Here is a 20234-nt window from a genome sequence, read left to right on the forward strand (position 1 = left end):
TGTAGTTTAGGTATATATTTCTATATGTATGACTCTGTATGTACAAAGGCTCATAGGCTTCCAGTAGGCCAAGTACTCTCTACATTGGATAGGGAAATGGTAACATGAAAAGAAATAAAATCAAGCTGAAAATTTCTTATCTAAGTAAATGACAGAGCTTCTAATGACTTCATGGAGCCACTTCTGGAAATTAGATCTGACACAAAGTCAAGTTTAGAAAGTCTGTACATAATGATTAATTACATAGCAGGTCAAACAGGATCTAAAAAAGATAATTGAACAGTAACCATCTTAAAATTATAATTAACATCTCATGTTGCCTCGGGGAATTGTTATTCTTTCTTCAGTAAACATATATTTATTTATAATTATCTACTTGACAAAGAGACAGGTATACAGTACAAGCTTATTGCTTACAGGAAATATCAAGAGTTATTTAATTTGATATTGCTATAAAAAGCTATCCCTTGAGAGAGTAAAATCTTAAAACTACTTAAAAAAAAAGCATAAACCTTTCTGCAAAACACATGGTATAGCAATTTTCTCCTTAACCTTTAAAAACAAGCCTATAAAATGTAATGTTGCGATCTCATTTCTTTAGTACCTGTTAACAGCCTCACTTTGTAAGTGGGCTGTCAACTGTTAACTTTTAAGCCATCCTTATTTTTATTGTTTCTTTGTTTTTGGTAGCAGGGGGATAGAAAGTAGACCTACACACCAAGTTTTGCAGTGATGCCATCAGGCCCCAACTGCTTTTATTTCAACTTGACTTGCCCGTTTGCAAGAAAAGTTGAATTTTATTTCCTATGTACAACACCATAGTGCGAGCACAATCTGCATGACAATGTTAACTTTCATAGAATTTATACCTACATCTTTAGCAATTTCCAAAAGTTTTTTTTTTTTCTCCCCTCTAGTTCCCTTTCCACTCTTGGCTTGCTGGTCTAGGTGTTTCAATTTAAGAATTGTTGCTTAAGACAAGGCAAAACAGAGAGTTAATGACTAAACTAACAAAAAGCCTTTGCTTTTCATACTTGGCAGTATATTTGCTGTTGCCTAAAATTATTATGATTTTTTGGGAAGGAAATTAAATAAATATTTACAACTCATTCAATGAGGTGAAAAACATGATTTCTCATAAATTATATCATGTTTTGTATCACAGTAAAATTTGTGACTATAGCCCAGTGACTATTACTGTAGCAATGTTCATCAATTTTTAAGTTTCCCAATGCATCTCTTTCTTAAAAAGGCATAGAACACATCAGTATACTATATATCTGATAGATTATATAAACTATTTGATTGATTAAAACAAGCATTGGAACAGGACAACTCTAGGAATGTTAGTTTCTATGTAACTGGCCACACAGCTTTTAGCTGAAATGTGAATTTTCTTGCATTTTAAGTTCATTATGGAACTGACCCAACTCATAAAGGTTATCTTACTGTAGGGGCCCACATCTATGAATGAAGATCTTCTTAGCATGTGGTAATGGCACTACTGTGTGTGCAGCCCCACCTTAGCATTACAATCCAAATAACTCATCAATGTCTTTTTCCCATGTAATCCTTTACAGCATCCATTTGGAAAGGGACAACTTTGTTACTCTTATGAGAGGTATATACCTACTTTTGTTGACATCATTCTAGTTGTTCTTATTGCAGTGTGTTGTAATTAGTAAGCATCAACTTTATACGCTTGCCTTTATATTTTTATAAAAGATCTTTTCTATAATTGGGAAGTGCAACTAGAATGACATCTTAGAAACAAAGTATTTGTAGAAGATATTAGCTGTGCAAATAATTCAAGATTCATTGCATACAAACAATGCAATGGGAAGAAGAGAGCATGAGGAATTTAAAGAAAATTTCCAAGGAAAGGAAGTGTGTTTCTTTAAATTTATTTTCTGGGTTAGTTAAATGTTATTGCTTTCTGCAATGGTCCACTTTTCTTTTTGGAGTCATTGCTTCTTGTGTTAGGAAGTGACTTTCCAATAACAAATATGTTTTGTCTTTGGCAGCAACGATAGTGTTAAATGAACTCAACTGGACGGCAGCGTTGGACGATGTGTTCAAGAGGAACAGAGAAGAAGACCCCACTTTACTATGGCAGGTTTTTGGTAGTGCCACTGGCCTCGCAAGGTATTATCCAGGTAACTGAAGTCCCCTTAACAACTGTCCTATGCCATATATTGTCCTAAAACTATTCTGATTTATTTACAAGCAGTGAAACATAACTAAGAATTGCTTTCTTGCATAGGTGCAGTTTCTGTATATCAGAATTAACTTAAGGACTGTGAAATTATTCTGGCATAAATCTGGTGTGAGGGGTAAGAAACTGGGGGTGAAATATGTAGCTATTTTCTTTTTCAGTAAGAGGAACAGAAGATTATGTCCTTTGAAACACTGAAGAGTTAAATTTTATTTTTGTATTGTTTTCTATATATTGTGTAAATAATCAGCTGAATATTTGCCAGTGAGATTTCTGTACCTGTCTAGTTTTGAAAATAGGGACCTGGGGACTAGGCATATAATCATATGTAATGAAAATATGAATGCACTATGCTGTGTTTGTAGCACAGTGTTCATGCCCCCAGAATCCATGGCCTCTGACAGGTTCGTCTTTGATGTTAGAGCTAAGGTCAGTGAATACAACTTGATTACTTCAACCAGCATCTGTTCCACCTGTCAAAGAATCCCATCACTGGATCACACTAGTTAATTTAAACAGATGTATATTTTACTGAATTTAGATCATCAGTAGCCCTAATTTGATTTTTGTTGTGTGATAACTAATGGAAAGACTTAGCTTATCTGTGTTTTATGGCAAGGCTGCTGCTGCTGCTGTTCTTAAGTAACGCTGTTATCAATGACAGTCCACTACATGCAAGACAATTATGTGCAGCGTCTTGACTCATGCCTACAACTGCCTAAGGAAGAATTCTGAGATCCTTTCTCTTCTGTTTATACGAGATTGTTTGTATTTCTGAGGGTGAAGAGGATTATTCTAAAGCTGTTATTGTATCATTAGCACAACTGTTAGCACAGGCAGAGAAATTGCCTCAGGCTATTTTACATGAAGAATATTTCATAGCACTCGAATCCTGTTTGTTTTGTCATGCTGGATGAAATAAATACAGTGAGATTTTGTTGCAGAAACAATAATACTGAAAATGCTAATTTCATATTTCTTTTGTTTTCCAAGTGTTCTGTTTCAGTGCTTTTGGGGGCTCTTAGTGCTGTATTTGTGGTCAGCATTTGCCACTGCTTACTATGTGATATTTTTCAAGTTCTGAAAAATAAGTGTTTCTTGAATGCATCTCTTTACCTGTCTCTGAGGAATTATTTTCAAGTGTAAGGTTATCTCATATACTGAAAAATATATCTTATGTCTAGCTAACCTGTTTACTCTAGTTTTTCAACAACACAACAGAGGAGACTTGGAATCTCCATGTATTCTTCCTTAGAGAACCTCTATAAAATAGGAGAAGCTTATTTTCTCTGTTTTTCAGATGAATATGCTGCTTGTATATACTCCACCTAAACACAAATTTAGTGTAAAACTCAGATCCTCACATGTCCTGCTTATTCCACAGCTAATTATTTAAGTCTTTTTTTTAGCTGTCCAATCCTGTCAGAATATGACTTCATAAATTTCTGGCTAATTCCCCAGTTCTTAAATTCCACACACACAAACACAGTGTAGATCATTCTGATACGCCTTAATTTATATGTGTGCTATTTTGTGCAGCTGCTTCCCAGCCCTTCCATTGGTTGCTCAAATTGTGATACATAGTGAATACTGAACATTCTCAGTGGGAAAGGACCCACAAGGATCATCAACTCTTATGTGAATGGCCAGTGTGGGAATTGAACCCACAACCTTGGAGTTGCTAACACCATGTCCCAACCAACTGAGCTAATCTCAGGGTCTGCCTGGGGAGGTTTAGATTTTTAGAATAGCTCTTTTTGCAATGCTGTCTATATTTCTCTTTTTGTAAACTCTTTTTTTTAAGTTTTTGACCCAGAGAAATGTTCTGGAAATTAATTCAAGTTTCATATACTGAAATACTAAATACTTTTCACATTTTCATAATGGAAATGATATTATAAATTTTAAAACATTGCTTTATTATATTGACCTAAGGTAAGCCTTCTTCAAACTGATGAAATTTTCCTAGTGATGATATGTGTGAAAGAATTTGGAAATACCAAAAGCCAAAATTAAAATGCATGGATTAGTCTGCTCATTATTATCTGAAACATATCCATCCAGTCTTGCCTCCTTTATTTAAAAAAAAAAAAAAAAGTTTTTTGATACCTCTAAGCTCACAGTTTTTGTGGACTTATGTTTGGTAATATCCCACTGTCTTGAGTCATGGGCTAGATGTCTCTCCTAAGGAGGCTCTTGGCCTGTCCTTGTCCCCATAGTAACCCACCAGCATGAAGGGATCTTTCTGTGATCAACTCCATGGGTGGAAAGTATGTGTGACATATTATGGCTTATTCATATTTATATATATCTCACTGTTTCCTGTATACATTCTATTTTGTACTGTTGTACACTCCTCTAGCATCACATACATGATTAGATAAGATTTTTCAGCTGTGCTTTATCTGTCTCTTTAGTAAATTTGAGTTCCCTTGTCTCTATCAAGAAGGCAAGACAGCTTCCTTCTGACTATCACCTGGGCTGACATATCTGGCAGTTCTTTTCCTCAGACCTTGTTATTTATACACTATAGTAAATGGTATTAGGTTTAAATACAGCAGTAGTTAGATGCAATGGAATAAGAATAGGAAACTATTTTAATAAAATAGCTAACAGCATTGGGTAGAGGAAGTAATGGTACCAAAGTATTGGTTTCCTGTAATGATGCAATTAGTCCAGCAAATATTCTGTATGCAAATATTCTGTCATTTCTTACTGATGAGAAAACCACATTCTATGTGGTATTGCCTTTGTTCTGTTTTCAAGATGAAGAAAGTATGTAATCTAGGCAGGCAAAACAGATGTAGGAAGATATCTGTGTAGATGTTTGATGAACATACAGATGCGCAACAAAGTTTTAAAAATATACACATAAATGCACATATATGTTCATATTTGCAGTGGTGGCAGAACCAGTGCCAGGCAAGTTTCACTTACAAGATGCCCCAATGGATACTTTAGAGACTACATTGAGGTCAACTGTCTCTTTAGAGGTTAATGCATTACTTCATTTTGTTTATTAACTATTTTTCCCTAGATTTTATTCAGTTCAACTCTCATTATCAAACATCAAACCAGACATGACAGAGAAGAGCCAAAGATTTAAGATTCCTCCATGGGCCTCAAACATTATTTTTCACCACTTTTGGTTTGTATTTTAATGAGCTTGATTTTGAGAGTCAATATGAGTACTCGTACTGCACTTTTTCTTCTTTAAGTTATTTATGAAAGCGTGTCTTACATAAAATATTTTTAAATATTAGACAAGTTGCTTAGTATCAAAATTTTCATTAGTTTCAATGGCAGGATATTAGTGAAGACAAGTGCTAAGCTCTGTTACTGTACTGGCAACCATCCATTTTGATATGAAGATACCAAGAGCAATTTTGAGATTTCTATTATCTATTCTATGAGCTCTGAACAACTCAAGAGTAAGTAAACAGAACTTTAATAAATGATCTCAAGAGAATAAGCTTATAAAGTGAATGGAACTTTTAAGAAGGATATAATGGGTGCACATTCTTACTTTTAAATATCACAGATTAGTCTTTCATTCACGAGATGGTTTCAGCATTTTAAGAATGCATTGTCCTTTACAATCCTTTATTGTCCTACAATCATTTATGGAGTAGTATCAGAATCAAGACAGGAATCTGTATCTTCATGTGATAAAGATACTGATAAAATCCTTGCTTTAAAAGGGAAGTGTGGAAGAGGTGCAAACAAGGACAGATGACCTGGAAGGAATATAGAGACACTGTCCAAGGATATAGAAACGTGGTTAGAAAAGTCAAAGCCCACTTGGAGTTGAATCTGGTGAAAAATATGAATAACAACAGGAAGAGCTTCTACAGTAACATCAGCAGCAAAAGAAGGACTAAGGAATATATAGACTTGCTGCAAAATGTGGGCTTGCAGCTCTGTGGTGCAGGGCACTTTTTGACCAAAAGTATGGAAAAGGCTGAGGTATTCATTATCTTCTTTACCTCAGTCCTTACTTGTAAGACCAGCCCTCAGTAATCACAAGCCTCTACAATCAAAGGGAAAGTCTGGAGCAAGGACAACTTGTTCTCAGTGGAGGAGAATTGGGTTAGGGAACATTTAAGCAAACTGGACTCGAAGAAACACTTAGTAAGTATACCAGTGACACTAACTTGGGAAGAAATGTCAGCTCACTCGAGGGCAGAGAGGGCCTGCAGAGAGACCTTGTCAAATTAGAGAGATGGGAAATCACCAAGTTTAACAAGGGGAAGCGCCATATTCTGGGCCTGGGATGGAGCAACCCTGGATGTATGGCCAGATTGCAGAATGAGATGCTGGAAAGCATTGTTGTGGAAAGGGAGCTGGGGGTCCTGGTTGATGACAAGTTGAATGTGAGTCAGCAGCGCTCTGACAGCCAGGAGGGACAAGCATGTCCTGAGGACATCAGGCAAAACATGGCCAGGCAGTCGAGGGAGAGGATTGTCCTGCTCTTGTTGGCACTGGGGTGGCCTCACCTTGAATATTGTGTGCAGTTTTGGGCATCACACTATAAACCAGACATTAAGCCATTAGAGGGTGTCCAAAGTAGGGCCACAAGGATGGTGAAGGGTCTGGAGGGGAAGTTATATGAGGAGTGCTTGAGATCACTTGGTCTGTTCAGCCTGGAGAAGAGGAGACTGAGGGGAGACCTCATTGCAGTTACAACTTTCTCGTGAGGGGAAGCAAAGGGGCAGGTACCAATCTCCTCACTCTTGTGACCAGTGAAAGGACTTGAGGAAATGGCATAAAATTGAGTCATGGGAGGTTTAAATGAGATATTAGGAAAAGCTTTTTCACCCAGGGGGTGGTTGAGCACCGAAACAGGCTCCCCAAGGAAATGGTCAAAGCACCAAGGCTGTCTGAGTTGAAGAAGGGTTTGGGCAATGCTCTCAGGCACATGGTGTGATTCTTGGAGTGTCCTGTGCAGGACTCAATAGTCCTTATGGATCCCTTCCAACTCAGAATATTCTGTGATTCTGGTATGGACCCAGGAATATTGAGGGGACTTGTGGGTGTCATTGCAAGACTATCCTTGATAATAATTTTTAAAAAATCCTTTTATTTGCCTTTTACCAGATGCACTCTCTTTCTCTGTTTGTTTGTTGTTGGTTTGCTTTTGTTTGGGTTTTTTTTTTTTGTTTGGTTTTTTTTTTTTGTAAAACTGAGATCCTCAGTAAAATATGCATTTTGGGATTTTTTTTTTTTGACTGCATACAGCATACATTTATTTGCAGTTAAATATGATATATATGATATATATGAGATATATATTCTAGTTATAGCAGTAAATATACTAAGAAAATTTGGTTTCAAATGAAAACACACTCTTGATTTAGATGAACGTGTGGCAAAAGCCATGTTTGGTCAGCAATACTGACTCAAGTGTCTCAGGAAAGTATACTAAACAATAATTTTCCCAATGGTAATACTAGAAAGGGTAGTACTGATGTGAATATTGGTAGTACTGATAGTTCCAGATTTCAGTTAGTGAGTTTTATATATCCGTAACAGTAGCATGATGATGCATGAGGAGATTCAGCATCTTTTGTGGGGAAATGCTGAACCTAGGCTCAGTGTGACACTATTTGGTCTGCAGTGACTTGAAGGTGGGAATATGCCACCTTTGATCAAGATCCAAAAGCTGAGGCAATTCATAACAAAAATAAAACTGAAAAAGAAATACTTTCCTGTCCCCAGATGTTCCCAATCTTCCCACTTCCATCTGGAGATTTAGAAGGGCTGATGGGAAATTCAGCTGAAAACTTGCTTTCACAATATGGTATGTCTGACAAAAGATATATTTTCCTCTCTCCCTAAGTGCTGCATAGATGTGGGATTTTTCTCTGTTGTATTTATGGAGTTTTTTTGTTTGGGGGCTTTTTCATAAAGGAGAAAGCGAAGTTCAACCTGCAGCTCCATAACCCTTCTCTTACCACATAACCTAGACACAGAAACTTGTCATCTTTATTTGACCTTACCTGTATTAGAGAAGAATTCTTTAAGCATATCTGAACATGCCTTAATCATGTATACATGTCTTTCTTAAGTTCATCTGCTCCCTCAGCTTTAAAGGTGTATTATTAAACAGAACTAGTCTGTGTTTTATTAGAATCCTTTAGACAGACCCACAGTGTGACTGAAGGGACAACATATGCTGGCAGCCTTTCCTAGTGAATAGCAATGGGGTTTTGTTTCCTCTGTACTTCAGTCTTTTCTATTCTTGTTCCAGGACACCTTATGTTTTCAGAGACCCCTAAATTTTTTTGTGCTGTACTGCTACATGGCATATAACACATGCCTAAATTTTCATTCCCAAAACACTTCTGGTTTGAAAACTCATAAAATCCTTCACTGTCCTTATTTTGCAGATAAAAGAAACAGATATAAAGAGATAAAATAGCTCCTTCAGTGATCTCCTGAAGGTTAGGTATTCAAGCCAGGAATATGCATAGCAGCAATATTTTAAGATTCAGTGTGCTTTTACATTCATTAACTAATACTTAAACTAATTGTTTCAATATCAGTAATTCTGGTAGTCTTCTCTAGATGTTTCTAATGTAGGTACTGAAGAGTACAGTGTAAAGAACTGTTGTATTCTTTCCCTTTTTTTACTGTAGAGTTGCCTTGTATTTAGCCTTTTTTTATTTATCTACATAATAAGTAAGTATAATATGATGGGAATTTTAATTAATTAGAGAAAAATCCCTTTGTGTTGCTTATGCCAGTATTTTACTACAATATTTCTGTGTAATTAGAGCTTACAAGGTGTTAAATGGAAAAATTCACAGATAAAGAAAACAATGTTTCAGTGCTGATTATCCAGAAAAATAATTTTATCTCTAAAGTCTTCAAACTCTTGTATTGGAAAATGGATAGAGAAGAGCTAGTATGATCTCTTACCCTTCATTAAAAAAAAATCAAATCTTAACCTGTTTCCAGATATTAGTGAAGCAGGTCTCACTCAGCTACAAATGCATTCCCTGCTTAGACAAATTAATAATAGAAGAGCTTCAAAAATCAATTTCTAATAAAATAAAATGGTATCTCTCCAAATGAAGGGCTTGCTGTGCACAGCTGCTCTTGTGTTAACAATTAATGGCAAGCAATAGTGTTTTGACCATGATATTGAACTCTCCAGAGAAAGTAATTACTGAAGCAGATACTAAGAGACTAGAAAGCCTAAAAAATCCATATAAAATGAATCAAAAGCCTTGAAAAACTGAGAACTTCACTCTTTTTTTCAAAAGGTTTGTATTTTATAGCTGTTAGTTCCTATTAACAGCTCAACATTTAAAGGAACCTTTAAAGTAGAAAAACAAAGTAAAACCCAAATCTTTCCTAGTAATGCAACTTATAAATTATCAATTAGTGCAATTAGTGTGTGAGTTGGATAATTCTACCTTTTGTATGGAAATAAACCTCTTTGAGTGTTGTTAACTTCTCTTTATTTGTTTTTTGTTTGTTTGTTTGTTTTTTTTTTTTCTTTTTTTAATCCCTTGAAATCTGGGAGGGAGGGAAATGAGCTTACATGATTTGAGTATAACCGTGCTCATACAATATAGAATTATCAGGTTGGAAAAGACCTTTAAGATCATCAAGTCTGTCAACCCAGCACCACTACCATATTCACTACTAAACCACGTCCTCAAATGCCACAATCCATGTGTTTTTTGAACTTCCAGGGATGGTGACTCTACCACTTCCTTGGGCTTCCTGTTCCTATGCTTCACAACCCTTTCTGTAAAGAAAGTTTTCATAAATCCAATCTAAACCTCCCTGGGGCAACTTCAGGCCATTTCCTTTTGTCCTGTCACTTGTTACCTGGGAGAAGAGACTGACACCCACCTCACTACAACCTCTTCAATGATATGAAAAATCTCACAATGTAAGTTCAGTTGTGGCTCATTTTTCAAAACTGATGTGCTGAATGCTGCAGTTATGGAAGTAGATCCACCCAGTTACAGATAATGCACTATTTCTACTGAGCTAAAAAAGTTGCATCCAGCAGGTCACCATGCCTTTGTGCTAAAATTCATGCCATCTCTGTGTCTTTATTATACAGTTTGAAATCTCCAGAGTTTGCGTTATGGGAGAAAAAGGGAAACAACAACAAACTCAGCAAAACACCTGTTACTTCTGTCCTTCTTCTCCTCAAGGTCTGATACTCCCACCCTCTTTGGGGGGAAAGAGGTGCAGGTGAAACTAATGTGAGGAACACATTTAGGATGAAAATCAACTTATACATGCAGAAGAAGAAATACTTGCTTCTGAAATAAGATAACACAGAGGAATTTAAGAGGTTAATTTTAAGTTGCAGATTGCAGTACGAGTTGCACCTTCCAATCAATTTTGGTATATTGGTATACTGGTAGAAAATATTAATAGATTTGTTTGTGTTCGGACTATTCCCGTATAAAATCTTTGCTGAACTGATTTGGGATAAAACTGAGTACAGTATTGCCCATAACATAATTACCTGATACCACCTAGGTTATACATTCTGCAAAGTCTTTCATATTATTACCTTCTCTTTTCTGTATGATGATGAAGCTATGAAAGTTAGAGAGGACATTGCACAGACCTGTTTATGTTAGATAGATTTTACCTGAACATACCTTGAAGTCTTGGCAATTTTCAGTCAGTTATTGGAGTAAAGTCATAAAGAAGTGGCTGCATTCAGTTTTGACTGAACATCTGGTGTTGTAATGCAGAGTTGGTCAGGAACAATCTCTGACTTGGGGGGAATGGTACTAACCAGTTGTTAATCCAAGGCATCATTATGATACAAATATCCTGAGTACTAAGCTTAGCAGTTGAAAACACTTTATGATGATTAATGTAAGAGGCTCTTAAAGTTGTGGCTGTTTCTTATTTTTAATTACTGTGTCTTGCCACTTTTCACCTTTTACTGAAAAATAGCTGAGGAATTCTACGAAGGTGCTGCTGCTGCTACCCTGAAATTCAGTTGACTTCTTTCTGAGTAATAAGATGAGAAATATCTCATTTCTCAAATAGTCTGGGCTATCACATATCTTGATGCAGGTTTTTTCACAGAAGTTCACTAAAAGATGAAAATAAATAAGAAATTAAACTAGTGGCAAAGTATATATTGTAGCTGATATCTTTGCTCCATCTGAGGAAGATCTTACTGAATCTGGCTCAGGGAATTAAATAGTCTATGGTTTTGATTGTTTTGATTATCCACATGAATGTTGATTGGAGAGATAGCAAGGTAAAATTCAACTTTAACAAATATTTATTTGTCTAACCTGGTGGGATGTTACACCTGGTAAATGCTATATTGAGGTTAACTAGCAAGTAACCCTCTGAGATGGAAAGGTAATGTGGCTTGAGTCAAAATAAGATGATGCTGTCTGGGATTTGATAATTGGCATTTCTTGCCTGTCTTACTATCACCTTTAGCCTGTTTCCCCAAATGTATTAATAATGCAAAGGGATGTAAAGCTGTTAATAATTCATCTCTGCCTATCTGATCCTTACATAGACATACCTAACCAGTAGAGCAGGGCAGGACTTTTCAGGAAAGTTTCCCTTGTGACACTCACCTATGCCTCTGGAATCATCTCATGCATTCAGAATGGGAGGTTGTAGCCAAGGTCTCCCTTTCCTAACAAATACTTTCACTTAGGATTTACCCTGTGACAGTCTCTGTCCTGCATGAATTGGTTCTACCTGTAATCAAAAAACCTGAGGATTTCCACTCCATATGTGCAGAAATAAAAGAAAATAAAAGAAAAGCATGCCTTACTCTTGCTTGAAATATAGCCTGTCCTATATCTCCATAATGCAAACAGCAGAGGTGGGAAGGATATCAAATCCAATGAATAATTTATAAAGTATCAAATCTATCCACATGCCAAACAACAAAATCATCAAAGGGGAACATGACTAAAGCCTAATGTATGCACCAGAGAACCATGCAGTGTTGATATAGTTCAAAGATAGTCACATGGAATAATGAAACACAGGGAGGCTGATTTCTTGAAGATGCTGGTGAGCTGGATTCCAAGGCATCTGATAAAAAAGTGTTAAAAAAATAGCTTATATAAATAAAACTGTAACTCTCCAAATCCTTGATCTGCAATTTTAATTTTTTTAAAAAAATGTAATCATATTTTTTGTGTGTTTCATTTTGCTTTCATCTTAGACCATGTAATGGCTTTTGTCAGTAAGATGTAAGCCTGTTTCTCCAAATGTCTTTATAGTATATTTTGTATATGTATCTAGGGAACACATTTTTCTTTCAGTGCTCTCCATCCCTTCTCATTATTTCTGTAAAATTATAGATCCATATTTGGGTTTGCATAGAAAGCATTTATCACCTTTGACCAAAATCAGGATACATTAAAATTGATCAGTGGAGATCAAATATCGTAAGGGAATTTCAGTTTCCTCTTAATAACCATTTCAATAATATCCATAAATACTCAGAATGTTACCAAAACCAGTGAATAGATTTGAGATCATTCAAAGCCATCTAAAATTAAATGTATTATTCCAGAGAGAGCCTAGGATGAATGAGTAATTTAGTCATGATAATTCCTGAGGTTGAGGAGGGAATTCAACACTTCTTTGGTGTGAATGAAATTTTATATACCAAGACCTGAGTCCTTATTTATGTTTAGTCATGCAGAGACTGTCTACTAGATTATGTAAACTATTGTAGAAACCATCATTAAACATTACATGTCTTAGTTAATGTATGATCCACCATCCATTAATGATAATTTTTTCAGCCATGGAAACTTAAACATGGAGGTGCTTGTTATATTTGTCTGCACAGAAAATACCGTCTTAATTAGGAAAGTGAAATGTATTGACATGTGGCACAGAAAATACTGGTTTAATGGCATGATAAAATATAATGTTTTTAAAGACCTTCTCCAGATCTCCCTGAAGCTGCTGGCAATCTTTCCAGGACTGTTTGTACTGAAAGGGCTGCGGCGTTTGTATTGAAAGAGAAGTAGAATTTAGCTGTTGTGTTCAGCACTGTGTCTACCTCCCAAAAAGAAAAACTGTGTTACCATTGAAAGTAATCTCCAAAAGGATTAGACAGGCTGTAAGTAGTGTGATGAGTGGTTTATTCATAGTTTAGTTCGTGTATAATTGGACTGTTGTAATGATTCTTAGCATAGTTCTAGTGAATGTGTTCCATTATGTTGTGCTTTTTATCCAGAAGGGGACCATTCAGACCTTGTTGAACTCCAGAACTTTACTGAAAAGCTATGGTAAAACTGAGTGCAAGGCTTAGCAGTTCAAGTCTTAACAGAAGGAATTCCACTAATGAACAATTTGGAAACTTTTGTCTTCATTCATTTTACTCTGTTTCAACCCGAAGTTTTGAGCATCTCCATTTTTAGAGGGAAAAGAAAGAAGTAATTTTTAAAAGTGTTGTTGTGGTGTGCATTCCATTTTTTTTTTTTTTAAATCAACTTTTGTTATACAAAGACTTTTGGTGCTTTTGGAAATACTAGGAAAAGTTTCAGGCATTTCAAATTTTATTATCTGGTACTTAAGTTGGTGTTAATTTTACCTCTTCCTAGTTCCAGAAGATTTGCCATACAGTGATCTAAAGGCCCCGGTTCTGAAGTGCTTTCTGTTTAGACAACTGGCATTGATGTCAAGGAAGTGGTGTCAGGTGATATTACATTAGCATGTGTTTGTAGGTCTCAAATTTTATAGAAAAAAGGAGCTGAATTATTTCTCATAGTCTTCTTTTACACAAGTAAAATGTAATCTTAACCTATATTTCTTTAAATTTTACTTTAGCACTTAGAGTGTTGCTTAGAGAGTTTAAAATAGTATGTGAAGTTACACTATCATTTTCCTGAAGGTTATGATATCAGAAAAAAATTAGTTTTGGCAAAGATATAGCAGTGTTGGTCAGTATCTTGATTTATATTTGGTATTTTGCTTAAACCAGTCATAATACAAACTGGAATGAGTACACTGCATGCAGATTTTGCAAGTCTCAGGGAATGTTGTTGAAGGATGTCTTTTTAGACGGAATTCCTATGGATAGGATAGCCTGGACAGACACAAAAAGTCCATCATTGAACATGTGCTAAACGTATAGGCTCATAAAATACTGGAGAATTTAACCTGTGTATGTCTGAGTAATGATACTTAAGTTAGAATTTCACGTATATCAGTCCGAAAAATTCAATTTTCTAATTTCTGGAAATTTCAAATACTCTTACACTGTCAGGTCCCAAAGGACATGTCAGGTGGTCTAGTCTGAGATCACAGACAATGCTGGTGTAAACTTTGAGGTTCTCCTGGTGTGCAGCAGCACACAGTGTTTTCTGTGGCTGTTAAATGTGTACTGATAAATGTCCTGTGGGTTACACTTGGCTTAAATGTTCTGGACCAACTCAGGGTTTGGTGACTTAGGAAAGGGTTCATTTCATAACATCAAAAAAAGGCAGCAATTCAAAGCTGGTGGCTTCTTTTATATTTATAGGTAGAGATATCATAATTCTTCCATTTTGTCTTAGATAAATGCTTTTTCAGGAAGAATCGTGGATCTGCTTATATCCTTCTTTATTTCTTAGACAGGAAAATTATTAATGTTAGGAAATAGCTCCCACAAGGCCGTTGGCATAGAGGGAGAGAACAAATTGCAGAACATTATCTCATTCCCTGTAACTTTTCAAATTTTTATTTGTGTTCGTTAAACTGTCAAGTGGTTTTGAAAGACTCATTTTGTTTTTTCAGTAAGGAAAAGATTCCTGCACTTGCTGAAAATCATGGTGAAGCCTAGATTAAACACTTGCAAACGGCTATTAATCTTACCATTTTCTTTACAGAGACACAAGTATGTACATCTCATTTTGTTTTCAGAATATATGATACTTTCATGTTACTTTTCTAATTTGCCTTTTTTGGTAAACCACTTGGGTCAGTGTACAGTTGTTTAGATGTATAACTGAGCTTTAGATTAGTACAGCATAATTGTATGCAATTAAAGTTAACTTATAAGTTCTTTTATTCAAGTATTTATTTAAAAAAGTTGTTTCATATTCTGAGTTACTTCAGTTGAATTTCTGGTTCCATTGAAATCATTGGTCAGTTACAGTCAGTACTGTTTCTTCAGCACACTTGGCCCTTGAAGGTCTTTATATATATAGTGTTATTGCATTATATGGTCATATATATGGGTATATAGGTATTTCAACAACATTATTCCCAAATACAGACTTTTTTTATCAATACCAAATGTTGATATTTATGTAGTGCAAATTCTGTGATATTCGTTATATTGTTGTCAATTAAAATACTTGAAATGAAGTTTTGAATTTATTCCATACTTTTTTTTCTTTTTAGCTTCCCCGTGGGTAGATAAAAGCCGAACTCCTAACAAGATAGATCTGTATGATGTACGCAGAAGACCATGGTAAGCTTTCTTTTTAAAGGTTTGTAAATATATACATCACTTACTTTCTAGATATTACTGTAAAACATTTTTTCTGTTTATTTATATCTGGTAGTCCCTAATTTTGGATATTATAATTTTCTTTTTAAAATCAGTTAATTCTTTTGAATAAACAATCTTCAAATCATATTCCTTGTTGCGCAATATCCACTGTAGTGCATCATACTATTGCAATACATGGACCTTTTCATAACTATCAAATAGGTATAAGGCAATTAAAACCTTTTTGTTTTGTGCCAAAATAAAATATAATTCAGAGTATTAGACTGAAACCTTCCTCCAGATTTTGCAAGTGTTTAAAAAGTAAGTCTCAGTGGTTTAGACCAGTTATAAAATCACTAGATTACTGAAAGACAGTGAGATTACTTCTCATGATTTTTTTCTGTAAGCCTCTCAGGACATGAAGCATATTGGTACTTGGGTATAGTTGGATATATTTTTTTCAAAGGACTGAATATTTGTCCCTAAGCTGGGCTGAGTAATAATTCATCTGTCATCAAGATCTTTAGCTCTGAAATAGCATTCATTTTTTTTCATTTTTAAACATCTGAAAACAGTGAATTTTGATCAGTGTATCCTACTTTCAGATTTCCCTAATGTGGTTTAGACTTTGATTTACTTAGAAAACACAGCAAGAGGGAAAATAATAGCACATGGTTTTTGTAGTAGCTACAACAGGAAGATTTTGTTAGTTCAGCTAGTTTGAGTTTAGAGATCACAGAGTGTCTTCCATCACTCACAGAAAATGTGTTTTCAAATTTGTCTCAATTATGACATTTATTTATTTCAGGTATATCCAAGGAGCTGCATCTCCCAAAGACATGCTTATTTTAGTTGATGCGTAAGTGTTTAATGTCCGAATACTGACATTAGAGGGATTAAAGGACCTACATGTATTCAGCAAAGCTCTATGTGCTGAAAAATAGAGAGGGGATTAAGAGGTCCTTATATGCAAGCTTCAAAACTTGTGGTATGAACAAAATAAATACACAGTAAAAAACAGTTCCAAAAGCCCAAACCAAACCCGAAAGTTACTTATACTGGGGACAAGGTAGCTGATTTTTTTTTAATCTCTTCAATATTATTCTGCTTTCAACTTCCTAATTACTGAAGCAATCAAGTAATCAATATTTCTCATTTGCACGCCAAGATTTGTTGTAGAACACAAACCTAAAAACAAATGACTAGAAGCATTGCAGTAGATGCAATCGTGATTTCATGAGCCTGAAAGATGAGAACATATGCAGACTTCTCCTGTTTTACCATACAGATTTTAAAATTGCCAAGTCACTAGAAAGTGAGAAAACAAATTAATGAGAGCTCTGTCTTTGTGTTGACGAGACTTCCTTGGTGTAGCTAATGTTGAGGGACTGAAGGAAGCATTGAGATCTGATGTCTCAGTCTGCTTTACACTGAAAAGCTCCTCAGTCAGAGAATTTGCATTTAATGCTTTTACATGTGGTGAAGTGCTTTCATATCAGCATTGAGTTTTATAGCACTTGTTATTTCTTCAGCTTAGGTTGTGCCTTGAATCAAACAAGCTTTAATTTGCATATCTGAAAATCTAAAGCTGTAAATCTGTGTGTAGGAGTATAAAATATTTAGATAAGGCATTGGTAAACTTTTTCAGACTTCTTGAAAAGAATATGATGTACCGTTATAACTTTAACTAAGCCACAGGACTGGGAGTTTGACAGTTTTGGACTTAATTTAGTAATTATTAATAGTGTAATAATACTAATGATGAGCTGGAGCATTCAAGAGCTAAACTGACAATTTTAATGTGAAAGCTGGTCAGAGCGCTGGTGGGTGCTCTGTATTTCCTCTGTACATTTTACATAACATTTATTAAATTCAACTTTTTTATTATCTTGTGGATTTTTATTAGGAGTGGAAGTGTCAGTGGGCTGACATTGAAGCTGATCCGCACCTCGGTCATTGAGATGTTAGAGACGTTATCCGATGATGACTTTGTGAACGTAGTTTCAGTGAGTATCTGTTCTTTCTACAAAATTTGCGTTGTCAACAAAGCTATAAGAAAACTTTTTTTAATCCTGGATGTGAGATCCTTGAATGAAGCTGCAAAGAGACTTAAAGTATATTGCAAAACACCGCATTTGGAGTGTTTTTTCTAATAAAGTAAAATGAATGTCCTGGAATTGTTAATATATATACATTTGAGTGAAGGGCAAAAGTCATTTAAATAAACCTCTACATAGCCAAATTCTCCTTTCCAGTAGAGTACTGTGGTCTCTATAACACATCTTCCATTAGACTGGTATATGCAAATTCTCTTGAAATAATTGATGGTTTCCACACAGCAGATATTTAGGTTGCTCATGTTGATTGATGTATGATGACAGAAGATGTACAGACATATAACTGACTTGTCAAAGAGGTGTTGCTGAGAAGTTCTACAACTGGGTAGATGACTGGCAAAGAAATTTTTTCCATAATAAATAATATCATAATAAATAATAAAATAGAGGGGACAATCCATGAAAAAGGTATGGGCAACTTTCAGTTTTCAGGTTGATGTCATGTCGCAGCCTCAGGCATGGCTTTTTTTGTTTTTTATTAAGCTGTTCAACTGTAGAGCTTTGATTCTAAGGATTTAGGATAGGAACATTGACATACTCTTAATGACAAGAGACAGCCTGAATGATGAGTAACTGGAATGATTTTGGAGATAATTTTCAATTTCAACAGTTGTGTTGTAGCCAGCCTGAGGGGGAAATATAACTAAAATAAATCTTTTTTTAAAACCACTTATTACTTCATTGTTTGCTGTCAGTCTAGCTAGACCTTTGCCCAAGTAGCAGACAAGCCCTATTGTCAATAGTGTTTCCTTTGTTAGAGTTTTTAATAGTGGATTAGACCATTTTCTTTACTATAAATTGCAGTGAAAAAAACAAAGAAATGTTTTCTATTATTATTATTATTATTGAAGAAAATAAGCTTTTCTATAATGGTATTAGAGAGTTAAAATCTTGTTGTTAGGTTCAGTGATTTAAAAACCAAAAAGCTTGTAATCCTAAAGTGATGGAAAATTGATTACTATGTTCAGTGGAGCTGTGCCAGCTTTCACTGCTGGAAAATCTGGACCCCCTACTACCTCTTGATTTATACAACTTTCCAAACTCTTTCCTTATACTTTCTCCCAGATGACCAGAAACAGTGTATCTTAAAGCTAAGCCTTTTTTAGGCTCTGGGTATTTTATTGGCTAAGGTTCAGTGCTATTCTGGTGAGGCCCCAAGGTTGGGATTTGTGTCAAAAAAGAACTCAAAATCCTTGAATATTTTCTACAGTGCATTTTCCCACTGGTTTGTAACTTAAAATATATAAGGATCTCTTTTTTTATTTGAATGAACTTTAGAGGTTCACAGCAGATATTTGGCTGCAGAATGGAAGAGGACATTTTGGTCAGGCTGTGTTCATCATCAGAGTAGGGCAGCACTCACAGAAATGTTCATAATGAAACATAGAATCTCTAAATCTTTTATAAAGTGCTATTTGGTATTGTGCACTTATAATTTAAAAGTCTGTATTAGATACTTTCAGTATTGCAATTACTTTTGTATAATGTTTTCATGTATTCAGATGATTTACAAGTGCAATTGTGGTGGACACATATTTTTTATTTCTCTAACAGACAGGAAATCATATGTTATAGACAGGAAACAAATGGTTGTACTACTACAAGACATTCTAAAAGTGAGAGAATTGAATGCAGAAGTCTGGTATTTTTTAAATTTATTTTTCCTTGTTTTAAAAAAGCTTTTACTTTAGTTTACTCAGTTTTTCCACAGTTCAACCAAAGCCTCGAAGTTAACACTAGAGGTGCTACTGCTCAAGAAGGTGATATATTATCACACTCAGTATTATTTGTTCTTAGGATTATTTACAAAAGCATGTACACAAACCCAGCTTCTATGATGAACTAATCCACTGCAAAGTTGTTATTAGTTGCTGCACTGTCTTCATATATATTGCTTTATTTTTATATTTGATTTAGGTATCTTGACAGCTGAAGTAAAATAAGGTATTAGAACAATAATTCTGATCATTCAGTTAGATCTTTGAAAACTTCATGTGTGATTTTCATTTAGGTACAAGATCTTTATTCAAATACTAAATTCAACATTTTACTGATTAGTTTTTTTCCATTTATTCTTTCTTGTATACCTTTGCTGAAAAGATGATTTATTCGGTTTATGTACTGTGTTAAATAGCAGATGATTCATTAATTCTTTTCTAATTTTAAAATAGTATATTTTTATTTTTCTAAATGGTCTGAAGATCATCTAGAGATATGGTGTTACACAAAATATCATCTGGTCACCAGTGGTGTTCCCCATGGGTCAGTGTTGGGTTCAGTCCTGTTCAATATCTTTATCAATGATCTGGATGAGGGGACCAGTCCCCCTCAGTAAGTTTGCAGACGATGCCAAGTTGCATGGGAGTGTTGATCTACTGAAGGTAGGAAGTCTCTGCAGAGGGATCTGGACAGGCTGGATCAATGGGCTGTGACCAATTGTGTG

General features: G+C 35.1%; 1 protein-coding gene across 5 annotated transcripts in view; it reads left to right on the plus strand.

The window, feature by feature from the left end:
* The window catches only part of CACNA2D1 (calcium voltage-gated channel auxiliary subunit alpha2delta 1), an 843568-nt gene that overhangs the window by 266617 nt on the left and 556717 nt on the right, over nucleotides 1–20234 (plus strand). For all 5 annotated transcript variants that reach the window (XR_007630104.1, XM_050325466.1, XM_050325463.1 and 2 more), the window contains exons 7-10: nucleotides 2025–2156; nucleotides 15584–15653; nucleotides 16483–16533; nucleotides 17581–17680. Coding sequence is in view for 4 of the 5 variants with exons in the window: in XM_050325466.1 (XP_050181423.1) it covers nucleotides 2025–2156; nucleotides 15584–15653; nucleotides 16483–16533; nucleotides 17581–17680 (353 nt within the window). In the remaining variant the exon portion in view is untranslated. The remainder of the gene's footprint in view (nucleotides 1–2024; nucleotides 2157–15583; nucleotides 15654–16482; nucleotides 16534–17580; nucleotides 17681–20234) is intronic.

The sequence above is a fragment of the Myiozetetes cayanensis genome, unplaced genomic scaffold (genome assembly GCF_022539395.1).
Source record: "Myiozetetes cayanensis isolate MyiCay16 unplaced genomic scaffold, myiCay2020 scf3, whole genome shotgun sequence".
NCBI lineage: Eukaryota > Metazoa > Chordata > Aves > Passeriformes > Tyrannidae > Myiozetetes > Myiozetetes cayanensis.